Source organism: Bubalus bubalis, chromosome 11 (genome assembly GCF_019923935.1).
Source record: "Bubalus bubalis isolate 160015118507 breed Murrah chromosome 11, NDDB_SH_1, whole genome shotgun sequence".
Lineage (NCBI taxonomy): Eukaryota > Metazoa > Chordata > Mammalia > Artiodactyla > Bovidae > Bubalus > Bubalus bubalis.
In genome coordinates this window covers 90294960-90318469 of record NC_059167.1, presented here as the reverse complement: position 1 = coordinate 90318469, position 23510 = coordinate 90294960, and the positions used below count along the sequence as shown (strand labels likewise).

Below are 23510 nucleotides of genomic sequence, written 5' to 3'. Positions count from 1 at the left end.
TGGCACTCAGCCTTCTTTACAGTCCAACTCTCACATCCATACATGACCACAGGAAAAACCATAGCCTTGACTATACGCACCTTTGTTGGCAAAGTAATGTCTCTGCTTTTGAATATGCTATCTATGTTGGTCATAACTTTCCTTCCAAGGAGTAAGCGTCTTTTAATTTCATGGCTGCAGTCACCATGTGCAGTGATTTTGGAGCCCAGAAAAATAAAGTCTGACACTGTTTCCCCATCTATTTGCCATGAAGTGATGGGACCAGATGCCATGATCTTCGTTTTCTGAATGTTGAGTTTTAAGCCAACTTTTTCACTCTCCTCTTTCACTTTCATCAAGAGGCTTTTTAGTTCCTCTTCACTTTCTGCCATAAGGGTGGTGTCATCTGCATATCTGAGGTTATTGGTATTTCTCCCGGCAATCTTGATTCCAGCTTGTGCTTCTTCCAGCCCAGCATTTCTCATGATGTACTCTGCATAGAAGTTAAATAAGCAGGGTGACAATGTACAGCCTTGATGTACTCCTTTTCCTATTTGGAACCAGTCTGTTGTTCCATGTCCAGTTCTAACTGTTGCTTCCTGACCTGCATACAAATTTCTCAAGAGGCAGGTCAGGTGGTCTGGTATTCCCATCTCTTTCAGAATTTTCCACAGTTTATTGTGATCCACACAGTCAAAGGCTTTGGCATAGTCAATAAAGCAGAAATAGATGTTTTTCTGGAACTCTCTTGCTTTTTTGATGATCCTGCGGATGTTGGCAATTTGGTGTCTGGTTCCTCTGCCTTTTCTAAAACCAGCTTGAACATCTGGAAGTTCATGGTTCACGTATTGCTGAAGCCTGGCTTGGAGAATTTTGAGCATTACTTTACTAGTGTGTGAGATGAATGCAATTGTGCAGTAGTTTGAGCATTCTTTGGCATTGCTTTTCTTTGGGATTGTTTTCCCTAAAGATCAAGATTCTTAAGGGTTAAAATTGTAATATGTAATTAAAGTTACTAGAAATAATAAAGGAAATGTTTCAGTATTTCCTTCATCAAGGAAAATAGGGTGTGTATTTTTAGCAAAAGGTATGGAGAATGGAAGTGCATTTTGTTAAGGGGAAAGTGGTTTTGTGCTAAAGCTGATTATTTCTAAATGGAAAAGAAAAATAAAAGATAAACTAATATAAAAGTTGTGGAAGGTTTTTGAAAAGGAAGCCCTGAGAAAAAAGTTTTGTACATGCTAGGCTGGGATTGGATTAAATTAATTAGGTAAGGAATTTTGCTATTGAGAGTGGGCTAGTGCAGGATTAGTGTTTGGTTTTCTCTCTGTTAAGAGGGCAAAGGTTTCCTGGAATGTTGAGCTACTTTTGACAACAGATTGTGAGGTTTTTTGTTTTCATAATAATCTGTATTTATTTTAAAAATCTTTTCTTGTCACTTTGGGTGGAAAGTAAGTATTGTTTCACAGTGACTTATGATCCTGTTTGATCAAGTGCTTTTAAGACCTTTTGATATTTTTGACAAACTTCCTCTAGTCAAATTCTAAATAAAGTTCCTTTGACTTCCAGCTAACTTTGGGATGCTTCAGAGGGCCTCTGAAACATCCCAAAGAGAGGAATATTAAACTAATTGGGCTTATTTGGTGTGTTAAATTATTTGAGAAGTATTGTTAAGTGATTGGAGATAAATGTTCTTAGATTATATTGTGTGGGTAAATGTCATTAATATATATATTTCAGTTTATATGGAATTCCTAAAAGTTTGACATATCCTGGTAGTATCGGTCATATTCTAGTTATTATCTTAACATGTTGTATGCTGCAGAAATATCCAAGTTTCTTCTTAATTGTGTTGTAATCCAGTCTTTAAACATGCCATTTTAAGTCTTTTGTCATTTGTAGACAATTGTTTTACTCTGATGCAGCTGTAAAAGGAAGGTTTCCAAGAAAATTCATAAAAAAGATTTTTTGACAAATATAAATTTCTGATGACTTTTGGATTATATTACTGAACTGGGTAAGAAATTACAAAACTCCAATGGAAAACCTGGGGACTTCATCCAGATGAACAAGAATTAATTGCATGGGATTGAGTCAACTGATAAGTATGATTTATAATTTTATAACTTTTTCATGAAGTATACTGGCTTTTAAATCTTTGTTTTCCAGAGAACCTTTCTTCTTACACTGTGACCTATAACGAGTTGATAAAGTATCCCTTTGTAAACAAAGATAAAACATTATCTTTTTCGTTTTACCTTATCCCTCCAGAATTTGGCTTCTCTAGCTGGCTCTCCATGGACTTAATTGCTTATTACAACCAGATTACAACTAGTTCTACCACTCATTATTTTAATTTTTTATCTCCTGTTGTTTTCAAATTATTTATTCCTTGTGCTTCTCTCTGCTATATTATGATTTTATTAACATCCTAGCTGTATTTTTATATCCTATCTATTTTTTGAGATTGTTGTCTCTTACATAAACCAATATGTAACTAGGCCTCCAATAAAATTAGTGGTGACTAAAGAACTTCCCTGTAGCTTAGACTACAAATCTGCCTACAATGCAGGAGATCTGGGTTTGATCCCTGGGTTGGGAAGATCCTCTGGAGAAGGAAATGGTAACCCACTGCAGTATTCTTGCCTGGGAAATCCCATGAACAGAGGAGTCTGACAGGCTACAGTCCATGGGGTTGCAAAAAGTTGGACATGACTGAGCGATTATCACTATGACTACTATGAAATGTCATGAGGCAGCTGATCATATATATAACTCTGCATAGAATAATTGTAATAGTGCAACTCGAGGTATGAGAAGAAGCAGCAAGGGAAAATATTTCCTGGATCATAATAGACTAGTAAGATAGAAGATCCAGAGAATGTTTAAAAACAATTATTTATTTATTTACTTTGGCCATGCCATGTGGCTTGTGGGATCTTAGTTCCCTGATCAGGGATTGAACCCAGGCCCTGGGCAGTGAAAGCACCAAGTCCTAACCACGGGGCTGCAAGGGTAATCCAGAGAATTTTAGATTATCAATAGGGCTTGATCCAAAATTAGCACATTAACCTATCAACAGAATCTTTGCCTGATGCGAAGAATTGATGCTTTTGAACTGTGGTGTTGGAAAAGATGCTGGAAAGTCTCTTGGACTGCAAGGAAATCAAACCAGTCAATCCTAAAGGAAATCAGTCCTGAATATTCACTGGAAGGACTGATGCTGAAGCTGAAGCTCCAATATTTTGGCCATTTGATGTGAAGAGTCAACTCACTGGAAAAGACCCTGATGCTGGGAAAGATTGAAAGCAGGAGGAGAAGGGGATGACAGAGGATGAGATGGTTGGATGGCATCACCAACTTGATGAACATGAGTTTCAGCAAGCTCTGGGAGTTGGTGATGGACAGATAAGCCTGGCTTGGGGCAGTCCATGGGGTTGCAAAGAGTTGGATATGACTGAGTGACTGAACTGACCTGACAGGCCTAGTGCCATGGGACAAACTTGGTCATAAAATGCCTCCTAAATGTTGGTCAGATTTATGACCTAGAGGAGGTGCTAAGGGCAAAAAATAACACTTGCCATATCAGTAAACAAAGTATGTTATAGCCATTGAGCCATCGGCCTCTGCCTCTGCCCCAACCACCATAGGTATGGTGCATATCAAAGGAATAATTTCATTAAGCCCAGATTCTTGCACTATTCCATACATAGAAAACTGGTAAACTCAACTTGAGATGTCTTTCTTTAACTGGCAGTAATCTTTTGATTTTGACTACCTGGTTTTTTGTTTGTTTGTTTGTTTTGCAAAAACTCCTGTATTATTCTGGCATCTCCCATAGCTCTTTGGAACAGTCCCTCAGAGCTATCTCAGAGGTTGTATTCTGGGCTTAAGTCCTCAGTAATGCCCCAAATAAAACCTAATTCTCCACTTAAAAATTATTTATTTATTTTTTATGGCTGTATTGGGTGTTCATTGCTGTGTGCAGGCTTTCTCTTGTTGCAGCAAGCGGGGTCTACTCTCTGGTAGACCTCGCAGGCTTCTCACTGCAGTGGCTCCTCTTGTTGAGAAGTGCAGGCTGTAGGCACATGGGCTCAGTGGTTTGTGGTACTTAGGCTTAGTTGCCCCTTGGCATGTGGGATCTTCCAGGACCAGGGATCGAACCTGTGTTCCGTACATTGGCAGGCAGATTCTTAACCACCAGACCTCCAGGGAAGTACCAATTTTCCACCTTTAGGTTGTGCGTTTTTTTTCAGTCGACAACACGTGCCAGCCTGCACTGGGGTGATGTGTCAGTGCCCTCTCCTCCAAGAATTTCCCTTAGGCCTGATAAAATATTTTTATGTGTGAAATGCTTTAAAGTTTATGAAGTATTTCCTCCACATTCCCTGACTTTTAAAAACAGATTTTATTTCTTAAAGCAGTTTTAGATTCACAGCAAAATTGAGTGGGTATTCCCTTATTTTTAACTTTGATTCTCACATCCACCCTACAGATAGGTAGGACAGGTGTTATTATCTCTGTATTTACATTTAAATTACATTTAGAATCACACGGTAGCAAACAGAGCCTGGTGCTAACTGAGGTCGTCTGATCTTTTAAGCCTCAGACATTTTTGCTTGGTTCCCAGAGTGCCTTCTAAGTCTTTTCAAATCTATCTTTCCCCTAAGCATGGGAACCGTGGATACCTGCTCATTCTCAGAGCTTAGAAATAAGTTTGAGACGTTGCCACCATTTCCCACTTGAATGCAGGGGCCCACAGAAAACCCACCTATGTCTCTGGTGGAAGGTCTACTCTCGCAGGCTCTGGTAGAGGCAGTGGGACTGAGAACTTGTACAATGCCCTGATAAGCTTCTTAGAAGCGGGTATTAGCTGGGATTGGATATCCTTCCCCTGAGACGCCCTTCACACCTGACCCTGCCTTGAATTAGGATTCCATAGGGTCAGGGGACAGGAGAATGGGGTGTTTTCTGCTGTACAGCTTCAGACCCACTCTTTGAGACCCTGATTCTGACAAGTTTCCAGACCTGAGAAGACACCCAGATGTCCAGGTTTGAAGGTAAATGATATGATTAGGTAGGAGGGACCAGCTGGGGTGCCAGCTCATCTCTGTTACATAACATCAGAAAGAGATACTCTCCAAAGTTTCTTTAGCAGATTCAGAGTGTTGAATATATGGCAAAGGATAGGGTGGACAGGGAGATGGTGGAAAGACAATTATAGAAATCAAGGACAAAGAAGGAAATTCATTTATTCCATAATTCTCCTTTTGCTTTTTAAGACAGCTGTATTTGCATTGCTAATTAGAGTGGTATGTCCGGAAAGACTGGTTCCTTAGAAAGCTCATCTGCACTGTTGCTCACTAGCTGTGTGATGTTGAGCAAGTCACATCTCTCTGGACCTCAGTTTCTTCATGTCTCAAATGGGGAGTTGTATTAAACAAAGTAATTCATTCCACCTTTAATGACCTAAGATTCTATGTGTTATTCATTTAATATCGAATATATTACTTCATATACAAAACTGATCATTTCTAGTTATTGTTTTGTAATAATCTGTGGAGATTGATTAGAGATTTAATATTTACTTGGACTGGGCCTTAAATATTCTTCCCTTCTGAGTCCTTATATAAAATTAACCCATATGGGGCATCGATTCTGTACAATGCTTTTCATAAACCTTATGTGTTTTTGCTGTCTCAACATTCCTGTGACATAGGTATTGTTATTGCTATTTACCTTTATAGGTATTGTTATTACTATTATTATTTCTATGAAATTAAATTTAAAAAGTTGTAATACACACATGATAAAAAGGTTAAACAGACTAAACAATAGAATTTACTGAAAAGTAAGTCTCCCTCTCATCCTGGATCCTTAGTTTCTCTTTTCTAGATGTCCTTTCAGAGATAATCTTTGCATAATCAAAGTATGTGTTAGCATGCCCATTTTACAGATGAGGTGCTGAGGTTCAGCCTGTCCAGGGTGACGCAGCTAGTAAGCAGCAGGTCTGGGAACCCAACGTTTGACTCTATTCCCCATATTCCTCCCATGACACCACGCTGTCTGGGAAGCTTTATGACGTTGACTTTTAGGCTTTGTCCCCTCTGAATGATGGTGGAATCATTTTAAGTCAGTCCAGTAAAAACACATAGAGCCTTGATGTCTCTGGAACTGCTTTCCATTACTGCCTCTTTCTGTCTAAAGCTTAAAATCATGTCTCCTTACTTCCTTTTTGCCTTTGATAAGTTAAGATCTGTGGCCTGGGGCACCAGCTACAGATGACTGAGCTCTCAGCAACTCTGGCTGGACCTGAAAAGTGTGGGCAGACCTTTTGCAAGGATCCCAAGGAGGGCTGGGTAGACCCAGCTTAGGAACCTGGGCTGCTTCCGTGCCTACACAGCAATGAGGACCTCAAGACGCTCTTTTTCCCATGAGGAAGCATTGTCTCCTGGAACAAAGGATAGTTTTTTTTTTCTTCCCAGCAGAAACAATTACTTTCACAACAAAAGCTCCTGTGTGAATAGTCTCTCTTCCAGATGAGGGTTTGGTGGATCCCAGCTGTCCTTTTAGGAGCAAATAACCTTGTCTTTTTTTTTTTTCTTTCTAGGTTTGTGGTTACCCCCTGGCTGGACTTCATTTAGGAATCTTCTCTGATTTCTAATCTGAATCCCAGAGCATCCCCCATTTTTCTGTGGACAAAATGAGAGGCCTTCTATAGCCAGGGATAACTGGCCATCATGGGGAAACTGATCAGGATGAGGGCACAGGAGAGGCGGTCACTCTGGCCAAAGCGGCTTCATTGGAGTCGCCCCCTCTTCCTATTGGGAATGTTGATCATAGGTTCCACCTACCAGTACATGACGAGCCCGCAGGACCTCCCCACACTGTGGGCAGCAGTCTCTTCCCAACACCCTGTAAAAGTAGCCAGCCGGGACCTTTCCAACAAGGAGATGATGATGGTGAGCAGTGAGACTTCAAAATCTAGCTCTGAAATGGAGGTTGAGGCATGGGCACCGGAAGCCACAGCAGGCAGAGATGGAACACCACCTGGCATAGCAAGGAAGAACACCCCCAGTACACCTAGAGGAACAGCCAGCATCACTCCAACGATACCCAATAACTACAGCCCAACACCAACAGGCACAGGAAAAGTTAAGGAAGACACCTCAGCCACACCCAGTGGAGTACTGAATCACTACACTCAAAGCAGACCAATGGTAAATAGTTATACCCGCTTGACACCCAGGGGAGAAGTAAAGAGCTCCCGCCCAACTCAATCCAGGGGAAAGGAGGAGAAATACTCCCCATCCCCACTTGGTAGAATGGTAAACAGTTATGCCCCATCCACACTCATGACAATGCCAAGGAGCCATGGCATCACCCCCAGAACAACAGTGAAAGACAGAGAAATTATGGCAACCAAGAAAATGTTGGCGACCAACCCATCCAAGAGACTAGTGGAGAAAACCACCCCAGCTCCTCTCAAGGGAATAACTGATAACACCCCAACCTTCCTGTTAAGTGACTTAGATACAGACACCTTGACTTCTCCAAGAAATGTGGTAGAAAAGAAGACCCTAACTACCCCCAGAAGAGTGGACAGTAATAGCTCAACCAACCACCAGCGGTTGGTGGGGAAAAACAATCTGACAACACCCCAAGGAATGGTCCTGGAGCACACTGCGGCCGTCTCTGAGGGGCAAGTGACAATAAGCACCATGACACGCAGCAGCCCAGCAGAAACCAAAGCTTCTACTGATGCTTGGAAAGTGAGGAATCCCTTGTCCAGAACCAGTGCACCGACCATCAGAATATCCTCAGCCACCTTCAGGGGGCTTTTGAAAAGCCCTTCCAAAGCACCCAGCACCCCAGAAGCTCCCAGGGTTAGGGCAAATCCGACCATTCAGGTCCGCCACTGCCTGGTGGTGGAGCCAGCCCCAGTTGCACCCACTGCCCCCTCCCCTAGTTGGACAACAGCTGTGATCCCAGGGATTCCTAGTCCCTCAGGACAGCCAGACCTGCACCCCAAGGCAGAGTACCCCCGAGACCTGTTCAGTGTGGAGGAGCGGAGGCAGGGCTGGGTGGTCCTGCACATCTTTGGCATGATGTATGTGTTTGTAGCCTTGGCCATCGTTTGTGACGAGTACTTTGTCCCTGCCCTGGGCGTCATCACAGACAAGCTGCAGATCTCTGAGGATGTGGCAGGCGCTACATTCATGGCTGCTGGAGGCTCTGCCCCTGAGCTCTTCACCTCCCTCATCGGCGTCTTCATCTCCCATAGCAATGTGGGCATTGGCACCATAGTGGGCTCTGCGGTGTTCAACATCCTCTTTGTCATTGGCACTTGTGCCCTCTTCTCCCGGGAGATCCTCAACCTCACCTGGTGGCCCTTGTTCCGAGACATCACCTTCTACATCTTTGACCTAATGATGCTCATCCTCTTCTTCCTGGATAGCCTCATTGCATGGTGGGAGAGCGTGCTCCTGCTGCTGGCTTATGCCTTCTATGTGTTCACCATGAAGTGGAACCAACAGCTCGAACTCTGGGTGAAAGAGCAGCTCAACAAGAGGCCAGTGGCCAAGGTCATGGCCCTAGGGGACCTCAGCAAGGTAAGAGCAGGTTGGCTCAGGCTTGTTTAGCTCCTTTTGGGCAAAAGAACAGGGTCGGGGGGAAGACAGGGACTGAAGAATGAACAAAGCTGGATCAGACCTCAAGAGATGAGTGAGTGTTCTGGTTCCCTCGCAATTCATTCAATATTTATAGAGTCCTATTCTCTGCCAGTTGCCATGCTGGGCCTTTTGCAAGAATGACCTTGGGTCAACACCTAGTCATCCCATAAAATGGTTATTATTATGATCCCCCATTGGCAGGGTAAGAAACTGAGGCCTAATGAAGTTAAAGCACTTGTTCAGCGTCACAGAGAAAATAGGTGGTGGAGCCAGGATGAACCTAGGTTGGTTGGATTGGGTCTTCAGAAATGACATTTGAGCTGGGTTTGGGGAATGTCCAGGGAGATATCAGGCAGGGAAAAATGATAATCTTTTCCATGTGCATGGTGTTTAGGGTTTATCTAGCACCCTTACTTTCAATTAATCCTGTTTGTTCACATTCCAGACCTGGGGGGGCGGGGCTCGTAGCTTGGTTAGGATCTGAGAAGGAGGAGGTTATTTGAACTTTGTTTGGTTTTTAAAATATTGGAGGTGGGAGCTCCTCTCATCCACTGACAGGCCAGCCTTGAGTGTACAGCTCTGTTTCAGTGCTGACTGGAGATCAGATACTGAGAGCTCCAACTCTGGGGCTTTCTTCTGACTCCACAGTTCTGTTCCAAGAATTTCTCTGCCTCTGTGAGGGACCTTCTTGCTAAATTCATTGCTTGAGTCAATAATCTGGACAGTGAGATTTAACTGGAGAAGTGATCTCTAAACATCCATCCCAAAGTTTTTTGTTCCTTGAGACTCAAAAGTGAGAGGACCTTAGGGAACACAGACCTCATTTCTCTCATGCTCCTAAAGGTGAGTTTGGGCAAAGGTTGGCTCATAGCCTGCCTGTTTCAGATCTCAGAGAAGCCACTAGTGTGAGCAGAATTTTGCGTGCATAGAGTAGAAGGACTTAGCTGCTTAATCCAGCACAATTTTGATGAGTGGGCAGGATGGAGACCAAACTCAGCAATACATCTCAGAGCTACGTGGTACAAAGGAAATGAAATGTAATTCCTTTAGGACTTCTGAGATAACATGCAGTGTTCAGAGCATGGAACTGAGTTGGGAAATGTGGGTTCTAATCCAAGGCCCCCTCTAACTATGTGACCTTGGACAGACCCCTTCCCGTCTCTGGGGGAAATGACAGAGTCCAACTAATCATGAAAAGGTTCTGTTTAGCTCTAACATTCATTGTTAATGTCCTGTGTCTAAGTGAGTTCAGTTCTGGCAGGCCCAACACAGTGGTTATCTGTCTGATCAACTGACCTTCAATTAGTATATTTGTGTGGTGGCCCCAAAAGGAGAAATATCCTGCCCAAGGTTGGATAGCCGGAAAGTGTCCAAACTGGAATGGGAACCTGGTATCCTAACTTCCCATTCAGTGCTATCTTCCCAGATGACTGCTCTAAGAAGCCAGAGGCTTCAAAAAGAAAGGGAGACTCAGAGCATTACCTCGTTTAAACAAACAGGGGCCTCTCTCCTAACAAAGCTGTCAGGGCAGGCTTTGCTGAAGGTGGCTGTGAAACCTGGTACTCTTTTCTGGGAAAGCATCTGTGGTTTGGTGTATGTTAGACCAGCAGTTTTCAAAATGCCTCTGACTTTCCTCCCAGTCCTTCACAGTTATTCTGTTTTCATTTAAACTCTGCAAATTCTCAATTTTCCATTTTATCAGAACTAGAGAAAGCTTGCCAAGCAAGTAAAGTATACTTTTGATTTCAAAAGAGAATTTGTAACTTACTTAAAAGACTGTTCAAGTCTTTAGTAGCAGCTCTTTGCCAAGAAGTGAGAGCAGTGTTAATTACAACTGTTCTTATCTATTTATTAAAATGGATCCAGTATGAATTTTAATTAACAGCACTATTTAAAAAAAACAGGTTGAAATACTGGCTGTCCTTGACAGTAAATTTGTATTTATTTAAAATTGAAAACCTATAGTCAGGACTTTCTGGCACGAACAGCTGCCTTCTAAAAATTAGTTCAAATAACTAAAAAGCTATAACTATTTAGAAATGGTTTTTGAAAACATGTGAATTTTCAAAAGTTTTGCCCCAGGTTTCTTATAGCCAGAGAGAGGGGTAACTGCCTTTGCTTATATCATTATGCCTGTGTTTGGCTGCCCAAGACCTGTGATCATGTTAGAGGGAGATAAATTAACCTGCCCTTCACTAACAGACTGAGGCAAGCCATTCTGTTTGAATTCTTCAAGGATTCTCTGAAAATCCAATCTTTGATCTGTGTTTTTCTTTTCTTTTCTTTTTTGGCCATGCCGAGCAACATCAGGATCTCAGTTCCCCAACCAGGGTCTGAACCTGGTCCATGGCAGTGAAAGCCCAGAATCCTAACCACTAGGCTACTAGAGAACTCCTGTCTTGCAGGGTTTTACTGAAAAGTTGTTGAGATGATGTACGTATGTCACAGGCCCTCCACCAGTGTGGATTCCTTTCCCTACTCCCTTTTCTGTGTTGGTACTCATTTTTGTGATTTATGCAAGAGTGTGTACTCACCCCTGCAAATTGCCTTACTTTACCTATGAAACTTTAACTCATAAAATGAGCATGCCTTGTACATCACTCACACCGACCTATCAGTTCACACCTCTTCCCTGACTAATGGGTCCCTTTGAGCATCACTTGGAGAAGGCAGGGAAACTAGGCTTAACAAGTCAGCCACGCCCCAAAGGTAAGGAAGTCAGAAGTAGGGAAAGGGCAGACAGAGTGGTCAGGAGTCAAGGAGGAGGAGGGTTGGGGAGAAGTCAGAGCCACAACTGCTCAGGAAGTTTAAGCAGGGGAGAGAAGTAGAGGGCAGTGGGAGCCAGCTCTCAGGAACAGGAAAGACACTTGGGCCTCTCCCTTCCTCTCTTGGCAGCCAGGGGTGAGGTGTGGCCACGGGATTAGGCTCATCATTGCTATTAAATAGGGGAAATAATCTTTGTATCTCCCTAAAGGCTAAGCTCAATGCCTCATCCCTAGCAGAAGCTCTGCAAGTATTTGGTTGTTTCCTCAGGAAAACAGCCTGTTCCTCTAACAGGTCAGGGTCTCCGATTTACAGAGAAAAGGGAGTAGGGAAAGGAATCCACACCTGTGGAGGGCCTGTGACATACATACATCACCTCAACGACTTTTCAGTAGAACCCTGCAAGACGGGAGTTCTCTGGTGGCCTAGTGGTTAGGATTCTGGGCTTTCACTGCCATGGCCCAGGTTCAGACTCTGGTTGGGGAACTGAGATCCTGATGTTGCTTGGCATGGCCAAAAAAGAAAAGAAAAAAAAAAAACAAAACCTCTGCAAGAATAGATTGTGATTGCCATTTTGCAGCTCAGAGGCTTGGAGAAGATAACTAGCTGGTGGTCCTTGTCACCAGTTCATGAGCCCATTTATCTGGGTTTTAACCCAGTCTCCTCTGATAACTTTCCCTGTTACCCTGGGCAAGTCAGTGCAACTTCATAAACCTATGTTACTGAGCACTTAGATGAAAAGCAGTAAAAGGGACAGGCATAGACCAAAGTGACTATAAAGGGGACATTGTGCGAAGTGCTACAAAGTCATTTTGCTTTTCTTCCAGATCTCACGCTGTTCATCTGTAAAGTGAATAGGATGAACTAGGGCAGGGTTTGGCAGACTTTTACTGAGAAGGGCCAGACAGTAAATATTTTAGGCTTTTGCAGGCCTTATAGTCTCTATCACAACTACTCAACTCTGTCCCAGTAGCCTGACAGCAGCCACAGACGATAAGTAAACAAATAGGAATGCCCTGTGGTGTTTTCCTGAGAGTTCTCCTACCTGAACAATTTGAAGATGTAAGATCAGCATAGAACAATTCATTTTTTAAATAAAATATTCAACCAGCTGCTATCTGTGGAGTTTCTCAGCTAGAGGAGCTTTCACTTTTTATTCTGTTCTGATAATCTAGAATTAGAATAAAGTGGTTTTGTGTGTGTGTGTGTGTGTGTGTATGATTCTAGTCAGAGTTCACACTTGAAAATATTTCCAGAAAAAAAAAAAATGATGTAGTATCAAACACAGACACATAGTAACTAGAGTCTTTCTTTTAACACTGGCTGCAAAAAAAAAAAAAAAAAAATCAAAGCTAAGAATATTTCAGACAACATTGTCTTGGTTTGAGAGTGCCTTTTATGAACCCGATAAAGAAATGGTAAATGTTTGTATAGTTATCAACACAGTCTAACTTAGCTTGCTCTGAAACTTTGATACCTGGGTTTGAAGCTATCAGTGTTATTTGTTCTGGTCCCAAATGATAAATATCTGACCTTCCTTGACCATGCATAGTTGCAGAAAGCTGGAGTTGAGGCTCTAACCTGGCTAAAATGCCTTATTGTGCTTGAAGGATGTTGGGCCCTTCTTTGTAGAGAGAGCTGCAGGCTTAGGTAGAAAGAATGGGCTGTCTGCATGAGATGCTGGTTGGCGAGACAGCCCTTTGCCACAGAGCACCAGTGGTGAAAAGATCTGCAAGGTGGGGAATGAGACAGCTCCTCTGGAACCCATATCCATGTTCTGCCCCTGAGCATAAGCCCCAGGAAGAAGTCTGTCACTCTTTCTTCAGTGTGCTACAGGCTATTTTCTTCCTGACAGGAAGAAACCAACAGGAGCCCCAAGCAGACAAACCTGGTGTCTCTTTAGGAACCAGTCTTCCCTTTCTTGTCAGGTTTAGCATTTATTCCAGTGCCTGTGCTGCCAGACAGCCGGCTGTCTGCTGTGAACAAGCAGCAGCCACCAGCGCCCTTCCTGCCTCTGTGGGCCTGCCTTTGCTAGCTTGCAGGTAATTCACTGTGCTCCCGAAGCACTCACCCTAGTCTGTCTGAGGGGTTCCCTCCTCTGTTTCTCTCTCTCTCTCTCTCTCTCTCTCTCTCTCTCTTATTTTTTGGCTGCAGCATGCGGCTTGTGGGATCTTAGTTCCCCAACCAGGGATTAAACCCAGGCCCTTGGCAGTGAGAGCATGGAGTCCTAACCACTGGACCACCAAGAGTTCCCTAAATTCTTAAATAATAGTCAGCTTCCCCCTAGTTATCAGGAAAATATGGCAAGAATCAAATCCTCAGTGTTAAGGCTTCTTTTCCTCATAAAATTCTCGTAAGCTTTCAGCATTCATCTGCTGCTGGGTGCTAGCAGAGGACAAAATGAATCATAAGAAACAAGCAGATATTAACAGAAAAACGCAAACATCTGATCACACATTTAGAATGACTTATTTTTTTCTATAGATGTGTGTAAAATCTCTTCTAGAGATTTTACATCTACTCATACAACAGGGTAATCTTTTTTTCCCTAGTGTATGTGATGGGATTAAATATGAATTTAGGTAATCATGGTGTTCTACAAAAAACAGCATGACTTCTAGATGCTCTGCCACCTGAATAAACTGGAAATATAAAACTGACAGAAAATATTTTAAAGTGGGGGAGTGGGCATATGGATGATAGACAAGTAAAATAAGTTAACTATTTCCGAGTATGAAAAGTGCTGTGAAGACAATAAGCAGTGCACATGATGGAGAGTGAAGGTAGTGCGCCCCCGTCGGTCAGGGAGAGCAAGGGAGGCCTCCTGGAGGAGAAGTCCAAGTAGACATGTACAGAATGAGGATTCTTCTGGATTTCTTCCCCATGCTCCATAGGGGAAGACGAGGGAACATTTGCAAAGACTCAGAGCAGGGACAGACCTTGATGCATTAGAGGAAAGAAATAGAGGTCAGGATTCTTGCCTGGGGAATCCCATGGATGGAGGGGCCTGCAGGCTACAGTCCATTGAGTTGCAAAGAGTCGGGATACAATTTAGCAACTAAATAGCAACAACAGATGCTTAGTGACTAAGGGGAGAGTTGCTTCATCAGGGCCCTGTGGTTCACATATGGAGTTTGGGTTTTATCTGAAGTTCAGTGGGAAATGATGTAATGAGGAATCGTAGTTAAAAGATCACTACCTAACTGCTGTGTACAAAGTGAATGGTGGGTGTGTGAGGGTGGAAGCAGGGAGTCCAGTTAGGAGGTTATTGTAGGTATCCAGCATATATTTGTGTATATCTTTGAGAGGTATTTTGAAGACAGAATCACCTGGACTTGGTGGTACTGTGGATGTGGAGGGCCAGTGAGAGGGAGGCAAGGAGTTTGGCTTGAGCAGCGGGGTGGATGGTGGCGCCATCTGGTGAGAAAAGAACGAGTATGGGAAGAGCAGGTTCCGGGGAGAGAAGTTTCCACCCTGGAACGAGTTTGAGGGTTTATGTCACCTCCAAGTGGATGCCTCTGAGAGGCAGTTGCACAAATGGACTTAAAGCTTATGAACAAGGTCAGGGCTGGAAGTAGAAATTTGTGAATTACCAACAAATGTATGGTTATTAAAATCAAGGACCAGCTGATGCTACTCTGAAAGAGAGGGAGAGGGGGAGAGAGAGTTTAGGATTAAGCCCTAAAGAACTCCAATGTTTGTTTATTTGGCAAACATTTATGGACTCTTTTTGTCAGAGACCTGTGTAGGAACTGGGGATACAGTCAGAAATAAGGCACAGTCCCAGCCCACAAGCGGCTCAGCCTGTCAGAGGAACAGGAGTTGATCCAGGTTTTGTGGGGTCTGACACTCTTTAAGAAAAGAAATATAAAACCATTGCTACAAAATTAAACATGAGGCCTTGGAACTGTTTGTGTAGGGGAGAGAGGGACCCTGAGGTTTAAGCTTTATCGGTTCTGTGGTAAATTCCCCTTAGTGGGGAAGACAGAAAAGTAAGACTAAACTTTACCATATCATGTGTAATGATATAGTTAAGTGCTGAGGGATTTAGCACTGCTGAGAGTGGACATCTCAACAGAAAGTCAAGGAAGGCTTCGTAGGGGAGGTGATGCTTAGCTGAATCTTGAAGGACAAGCAGGGGTTGGCTGACAGAAGAAGGGATAGGAGTCTCTTGCTGCTGCTTCTCTTGCTGCTGCTGTTGTTAAGTCGCTTCAGTCGTGGCCGACTCTGTGCGACCCCATAGACGGCAGCCCACCAGGCTCCCCCGTCCCTGGGATTCTCCAGGCAGTAACACTGGAGCGGGTTGCCATTTCTTTCTCCAGTGCATGAAAGTGAAAGTGAAGTCGCTCAGTCGCGTCCGACTCTTAGCGACCCCATGGACTGCAGCCTACCAGGCTCCTCCGTCCATGGGATTTGTCACGCAAGAGTATTGGAGTGGGGTGCCATTGCCTTCTCCGATAGGCGTCTCCTAGGCGTGTGTAAAGGCCAGTGTAGCTTCACCCTCTCTCCTTCCCCTGGCCTTTATGCATGTCAAGGCACGTTTTTAAACAGTAAAAAAACAAACAAACAAAAAAACGCAGGTGAAACTAATTTTAGTAATGCACTTCTAGCTACTGAGTTCTTGAATTGAGGCTAGTCTGAATTGAGATGTGCTATAAGTATGAAAGGGTTTCAGAGGGTTACTTTGAAAAAAAGGGGCTTCCCAGGTGGTTCAGTGGTAAAGAATCTGCCTGCCAGTGCAGGAGATGTGGGTTCAGTCTCTGGGTTGGGATGATCCCCTGGAGGAGGAAATGGCAACCCACTCCAGTAATTCTTGCCTGGGAAATCCCCTGGGCAGAGGAGCCTGGCAGACTGTAGTCCATGGGGTCTCAAAGAGTTGGACATGATTGAGCAACTGAGCACGCATGTATGAGAAAAAAGATAAAATTTTTTGTTAACATTTAAAAATTACTTACAAGTTGAACTATAATTTTGATATATTGAGTTAAAGTACATTATTAAAATTAATTTCACCTGTTTCTTTTACTGTTTAAAAATGAGACCACTAAAAAAATTAAAATTACAAATGTGGCTTGCATTCTGTTGCTATCAGCAAGCACTGGACTGTAGGTAAGCAGGAGGCTAGAATATGCTTAGCTAAGGAGACTCCCCCCTGAGGACACTGAGCCCCCAAGGTGCAGGCAAGGGACATGATGTCCTTCTCTCAGAAAATCACTCTGGCTGAGGGGTGAACAATGAACCAGAAGAACAGACCAGGAGTCAGGAGGCTGTTATGGGATTGTAGGCAGGAATGAGGCCACATTTGAGGACTTTCAGGAGCTAGGTCCGACAGTTGTACATGAGCTGTGAGGGGAGGAATTTGGGTAGACTTTCAGGTTTACAGCCTAGACAAATGAGTGGATCAGGGTGCTAGACTGTATTCAGTGAAGTTACAGCTCAGACCAGGGATTTAGAAAATCTTTATTGAATGAATGTCTAAAAGAATATCACAGACTCGCATGCACAGTTTAGGATGTGTCTTGGATGATCTAGAAAGGGAGAGGTGTGATCACCTGCTGCATCGGTGGGAGATAGGAACTGGAGGTCAGGAGGACAGGCCCCCTGAGGGGTTGCCCTGTTCGCCACCGGTCCATGAGCGGCTGCAAGGGATCCTGTCGCTCATCATCAAGATGCCTCACAGGTGTTGGGGGCTTGGCTGGTATGAAAGAAGTCTTTAGTTTCCTCAGCCTCTTGGTTAATTTTCATGAGGAGACGGTGGGGTGGGGGGGCTGAAGAAAGAGGGGGATGATTGGTGTGTTGTGAGAGTTTCATGGGGGAATGTGTGTGTAATAAGGGGATACTCTGAAAGCACCTCATTGCCAGTACCAGTACCCGTATATGGGCCCATCTGTCACACTGAAATGTAGGCAGACGTTTACATCCATTTACCTGAAATGTCAATAGTTTGAAACAGAGCCGCTAGGAAATATAAATTTGACTTCATGTGATTTAGTAAAAGTAACAACAAAAACAAACCTCTGAAAAGAGATTAGGAGATGGGGAATTCTGGCACTATTGTTGTGAGTGTGGGCAAATCACAGACCCCTTCTGCATCTCTGTCTTGTTATCTGCCAAGATAGCAACAATACTAGTCTTGTCTGTTAACATAGAGTTAGTATCAAGTGAGAAAATGCATGTGAAGGGCTTCAGAAAGTTAGAAGTGCATACTGAGGGTAGAAGACGTTGATATGTACAATGAAGAGGAAACCATAGAGAAGTACTTTGATTTAAATAAGTCTGAATGGAAGAGAAATCACGAGGCCTGTGCTTCATGGGGCAAAAGTCAGTCTCTCCTTTGCTTTTGTGAACAGAACTACTCATCCCAAAGGGTAGCTCGGCCGCTCATATTTCTCCGAACTCCCTGGTGAGAATCGGGCATAATAAATAGTGAGGTGGCTGGGTTGTGGGGTTTGGTGCTGTAACCTCCTGTATCCCAGCGAAAGAGCGGATTTGTCCAAAAAATCCACAATGCCCCCTTCATAGTCATACTGGTTGTTTCTATTTTGTTTCATTCATTGTATGTTCATTCATCCACTCAACAGTGTGTGTCCAAGCAGTCAAACCTCTACCACCCTTCAAAGATTACCTAGATTTCACCTACTTTTCAGAGGCCTCCATGTCCATCCTAGCACAGTGCCTTTATCTGTGTCTCTCATTTCTTCAGGCACATTCTGCCTTGTCATGTGGTGATGTTATCGTTGGTCTTGATTCTTTTCTGTAGCTAGAATCCATGCCCTGGACACCTTTGTATCCCCACAACACTAGCACAGTTCCAGGTAGACAGCAGGTGCTCAGAAAATAAGAACTGAATGAATGAGCAAATTGGGTGGATAAATGTTGGGTAGCCCCTAATTGGGCAGCATTTTCTACATTTTCTGATCAGGCAGAGATGGGAGTGTAGTAAGTCCAGTTCTGCTTCTTGCCGTGGAGGTTGATGGGATGGTGGAGGCAATGCTAAGGTAAAGACGATTACCGGAGGAGGCCGTTGGTGACTGTTCACTCATTCAGCCAGTATTTACTGCTGCTAAGTCGCTTCAGTCGTGTCCGACTCTGTGCGACCCCATAGACGGCAGCCCACCAGGCTCCCCTGTCCCTGGGATTCTCCAGGCAAGAACACTGGAGTGGGTTGCCATTTCCTTCTCCAGGTGATCTTCCTGATGCAGGGATTGAACCCAGGTCTCCTGCATTGCAGACAGATTCTTTACTGTCTGAGCCACCAGGATATCCATACAAATAGCATATAAATAAATTGGGGAAAGTGCTATGAAGGAAAAGAACAGGCGTCCATAAAAGAGAATTAGATGCACACCTTAGCTTCCCAGAGGAGGGTGACATATAAATGCAGACCTGAACCATGGGGAGTGGGGGGAGAGGGTTCCAAACAGAGGAGGAGGGACTGCGTGATGCGGGTTTTGAGGTGGGTGAAGAGGGTGGCGCTGAGGGACTGAAGGACAGTGTCGCTGGGTTACTGCGCCTCAGTGAGTGGACACATTTGACTGGGAATGCTGCATGCAGACTGAAGCCAGACTGTGGAAGGCAGGCTGGGACGTGTTAGAAACATTTTCTGGGGCCAGGTTATGTCTGGGTGTGTTTCTGTGTTCCCACAAGAGGGCTCCCTGGAGAGAGAGGGAAGTAGGGAGGAGGGGGGAGGGTCTCTCTAAACTTCTTGTGATTCCTGTCCCTGTTTGCAGCCAGGCGATGGGACAGTTGTGGTGGATGAGCAGCAGGATAACAAGAAGCTGAAGGTGGGTGCCATGTGGAGTCTGCCCAGGGGGCCACTGCAGGGTTTCAGAGGATGACCACAGACCCGGGGCGCTGTGGCCCAGAAGCTGGGGGTCCTGGGCTGGGCTCAAGCCTGGGAAGCTCCTGGGAACTCGGTCAGGGTGAGCAGGGAGGGAGCCAGAGGGACTGTCACCTCCAGGTGGCCTTGGAGGGGGCGCTAGCTTGGGAGCTAAGCCCAGAATGTCACTGCTCACTGCCTGTGTGAGCATGGGCCTCAGATTCTGCATCAGTAAAACGTCTGGACTAGACAAACTCAAGTCCCACTTTGTAGCCTCAACACTCTGATTGGTCTAAAAGCCGACTTACTTGTGGCTTTGGAATGCCCTAGAACTAAGAGAAACATACAAAGGGCGGGCCAAGGGGATCTGAGGTTTCTGAAAATCTATGTCTTAGCTGCCTTTGGTCTGTGGGTTAGACCCACAGACCATTTGGAAAGAAGTATGAGGACCTTAGAAGAGGCTGGGTCCTGAATGAAACTTCCCCCATCCTACGAAAATTCCTAGGACTGTTGTGAAGTATTGTGTGACCATAGCCACTAGATGGCAGAAGAGTTCAGATCCCGAGGGTTGGCTGGGAAAGGAAGGCGACTGAGCAAGTCTGTCTTGGGTGTTTCCTTGTAAATCAGACGGTGTTGCTATGTGTGTCACTAGTGTAAAAAATGAACAAAAAATCCAACCGAGTCAATTTAAAGATCAGATTGGCTTTATTCAATCATTCCTGACTTGGGCAGCATCCCATTTAGCAGATAGAAAGGAGTTCCTGGTTGCTTCAGGCAAGGTCACCTTCCTTTGGGGGATAGCAAGGGTCTATCAGTAGATCACTCACTAGTGTGCTAACCAGCTCATTCCAGACTAACTGGTTAAGAGTACGTTCCTGGGAGGGGCTGAAACTGCAGTTAGGTTAGGTATCTTATGTTTCAGTTTGATGGTGTGAGCAGAGCACAAGTGACTCCATTTTGGGCCTTTGGTCTCTTTTTTAATGCTGCGAATGAGTATGTGTCACATCTGTGTGTCTGCATATACAGATGTGTGTATGTGTGTACCTGTGAAGGTCTCTTGAGCACATGGATAGAAAAGAAAGGGCTGGATTCCGAAGACCTGGGTCGTCGTCTTAACTTTTTCATTGACGCCCCAAAGACGGATAAGCACTCAGCCTTGTTGATTTTTCATTTTTTTCCTGTAGGTGGGTATCATAGCCTTGCTTGTCTCTGGGGGTGGGGCAGTGACAGAGCACCAGGATGTTCTCTGTGGACTGTCAGGGGCTGTGCGCGTGCACAGTGGGGCTGTCTGTGAGGTGTGTGGGTGAAACTGTTTCTTAGAGGGTGGACTTGCAGGGATGGACACCCTCAGGAATGTGGTGTTCTTAATATACATCGTCTGCTCCCTGTCAAGAGCTTGGGGAATGACTTGGTATGTAGAACTAACCAGTTGTGGAAGAGTTGAGGGGAGGCTGAGAAGGGAAGCACTGTAACTCTCCTGTTGAGGTGAAGGGAGAGGGGACGCCAAGAGAAGGCTCTGATCTTTACTTTTCATGAGGCCCCCCCCATGTGGCGCCTCCCCTGGTTTGGACGGGGGCCCACTGAGGCCTGTGCGGCTCTTTCCTGCTCAGCTTTCGTCCATGCTGACCCGAGGGAGCAGCTCGGCCTCTCTGCACAACAGCACCATCCGCAGCACCATCTACCAGCTCATGCTCCACAGCCTGGACCCTCTGGGGGAAGGTAAGCAAGGCCTGCCCAGACCTGTGTGGTCTCCCTGTCCACTCCTTCCCTTCTGAGCTGGGCAGAACCGGGGCTTGTAAAGCGCAGAGGCAGTGGAGCGAGGGCGGGAGTGGGAGGATGGCAAGGGCAGCCGGTCGGGGAAGCCTCACCCAGAGGACCCTGTGGAGCTGCCCTTACTTATGCACACCCCTACCTCCCTGTCTCTTTGTCCGTCCTGTGAAACGAAAGGGGTTATCTGCAGTGAGTGGGGCCCTGAGGGTCGCGTGCCCTGCGCTGGTCTCTGTGGGGGCTGCCCTCAGTGACTTCCTGCAAAGCCCACTCCCATGAGTCAGCCCCGATGTCCCACAGAGTCTCCAGCCAGATAATGTGGCCAAGGTTGCTTCTGGGGGCACCTCCTGTGGGGCCCATGGTTGGAAGTTCTGGCTGGTACCTTCCTTTGCTCTGTATTCAGCTCTGGAGTCCCAGGAAGCTGGCTGACCCCTCCCCCAGCCAGGAATCCCAAAGGACACCCCGAGAGCCAACAGGACCACTTCTGGGAGTCTGAGGGTCCAAAGTGCAGTGGAGGCTAAAGTCCAACTTGACAAATGATAGAAACAGCTGAGAGTCTCACCATCCTCCTTCCGCATCTTGCCTATTGCCCCACTTCCTCAGAGAACCGTCTCAAACACACTTTGCAGGCCCCGAGGGGCGCTCTCAGGTACACTCCTATTCTCCTGGGGCGCCTCTGTCTCTGGGACGCTGGTGCAGAACTGGAGCCAGGCAGGAGGCCCATCAGAGAAAGCTGACTTTGGGGCAGAAGCCAAGGAGTTGGAGTGCAGTTGGGCAGGAGGCTGAGGCCTGAGCTGAATGTGACACCAGAGACTGACCCGTGAGGCCCAGGGACAGATTTTAGGGGCTTCAGAATTTCTCAGACCCTGAAGCGTCTTCTTCACATAATATACTGGGTGTTTAAGACAAGCATATTGTACTGTGAAGAGTAGAGTCAAAGATAAGGTGATCAAACTTTCTGTACAAAATCTTGAAGGTGAGTCTCCACAGACATTGGGAGAGGCCACCCCCATGTCAGCTCCAAAAAAACAGCACCCCTGGGGTTTCGGGGTGCAGTCTGCAGCATCGGCAGCCTGTGGGTGGTCAGTGCTGGGGGTGTATCTGGCCAGGGCACCGTGAAGGAAGCTGTACCCCTGGCTTAGGCCTGGCCCTCCTTGTGGAACTGCCGGCTCTAGTAAAGTCCTGAAGATAAAGACCTTTTCCTGAATGGGCCTCCAGGGCCCCCTGCCGATCCTCTTCCATGACCAGTAGCTGCCCGCTGGCCTACTTGTCCTAACAGGATTATGTGAAGTCCAGGCCGTGTCCAGGCCAGGCCGAGGTCAGAGGAGATTGATACTAAGGAGATGATCCGGCCATGCTGAGAGCTGAGAAGCCATGTGAGGAAACAAGCACTGGGGGAGCCAGTGACAGTCATCCCCAGGAAGACAAGCACGTCTTGTGTGGGCGTGTGGCGGGTGTGCAGCAGCCCTCCCGGGGGAGGTTTGCTGATGTTGCTGGCGTGCAGACCTGCTCAGAGAAGCCAGCCCTGATCCTGCACCCCAAGATTCCACCCAGGAGGGGCTGGGATGAAGACCTTTGTTCCCAGCACTTTGCAGACATATGTTTGTGTTTTTGTATGCTATTTTCAGATGACTGTCCAGATGTTTCTACCCTTTCCAAGTATTCCAGCTCTTTCCACAGAGCTGATCCATGGTCTGAACTCTTACCCTGGGCAGGGGCTTCACCTCTCTAGTACCTCATGCTTCTTCTGGTGATTTCACATGGATGTGTGCGTGTGTATATGAAAGAGATGAAGAAACAGAGAAAGGCCCTGAAGCTGACCTGTGTTCCTTAGGGCATGGGAAATGAGAGGTTAGGGCGTGTAATGACAAAGAAGAAAGAGGGAAACTTGGTTTTCTTGCCAGCCCCTCCAGGCAACAGTCTACAGGTATTCTTGGCACCAAGCCTGGGGCCAGGGGAGCCCTTGGAAGAGTGATGTGTTGTTCAGCAGAAGGCTGCAGTGCTTGATCAGCGTCCGTGGGGCACTGGAGCTGTCTGCATGAGGGAGGCAGTGGAGTACCCACTTTCTGACATCTCAGTTCTGATGGGACCTGCTGAGCAGGCCCACCGGGACAGGATGCTTCAAGGGATCACACGTGCCAGAGTGATGGCTGTGTGGGCTGGAGCCCGTTGCCAGAGGCAGCTGCAGCTGAACCGCCCTGATTGTTCAGGAGACAGGTTGAGAGAAGGAAACTCTGGACCTGTTTCTGCTTCTGGACCCGTTCTGGACCCAGACAGAGTTTGATTCCCAAACCTTCACAGTGTGCCAGTGTTCTGGACTAGAGGGTCTTCGGGGTCCGTTCTAACTCAGACCCTCTGGAATGCTGGGCCTCAGCGGTGCAGAACTGCTTCCTGGGTGGAACAGCTGCTCTCAGCGAGTGTTGTCAGCTCATCATTGTCATAGCTAACACTTACGTAGTATCTTGTAGCTGCCAGGCGCTGATTTAAGCATGTTCGTATATAAATTCATG

General features: G+C 45.7%; 1 protein-coding gene across 8 annotated transcripts in view; it reads left to right on the top strand.

Annotated features, from left to right (window-relative positions):
• The window catches only part of SLC24A1 (solute carrier family 24 member 1), a 52903-nt gene that overhangs the window by 18141 nt on the left and 11252 nt on the right, over nucleotides 1-23510 (top strand). For 7 of the 8 annotated variants that reach the window (XM_044925415.2, XM_044925414.2, XM_006050204.4 and 4 more), the window contains 3 exons: nucleotides 6590-8591; nucleotides 19145-19198; nucleotides 20844-20952. In XM_044925415.2, the coding sequence (XP_044781350.2) occupies nucleotides 6720-8591; nucleotides 19145-19198; nucleotides 20844-20952 (2035 nt within the window). In that variant the 5' untranslated portion in view covers nucleotides 6590-6719. The remainder of the gene's footprint in view (nucleotides 1-6589; nucleotides 8592-19144; nucleotides 19199-20843; nucleotides 20953-23510) is intronic. The other variant, XM_044925417.2, reaches the window with a different exon arrangement.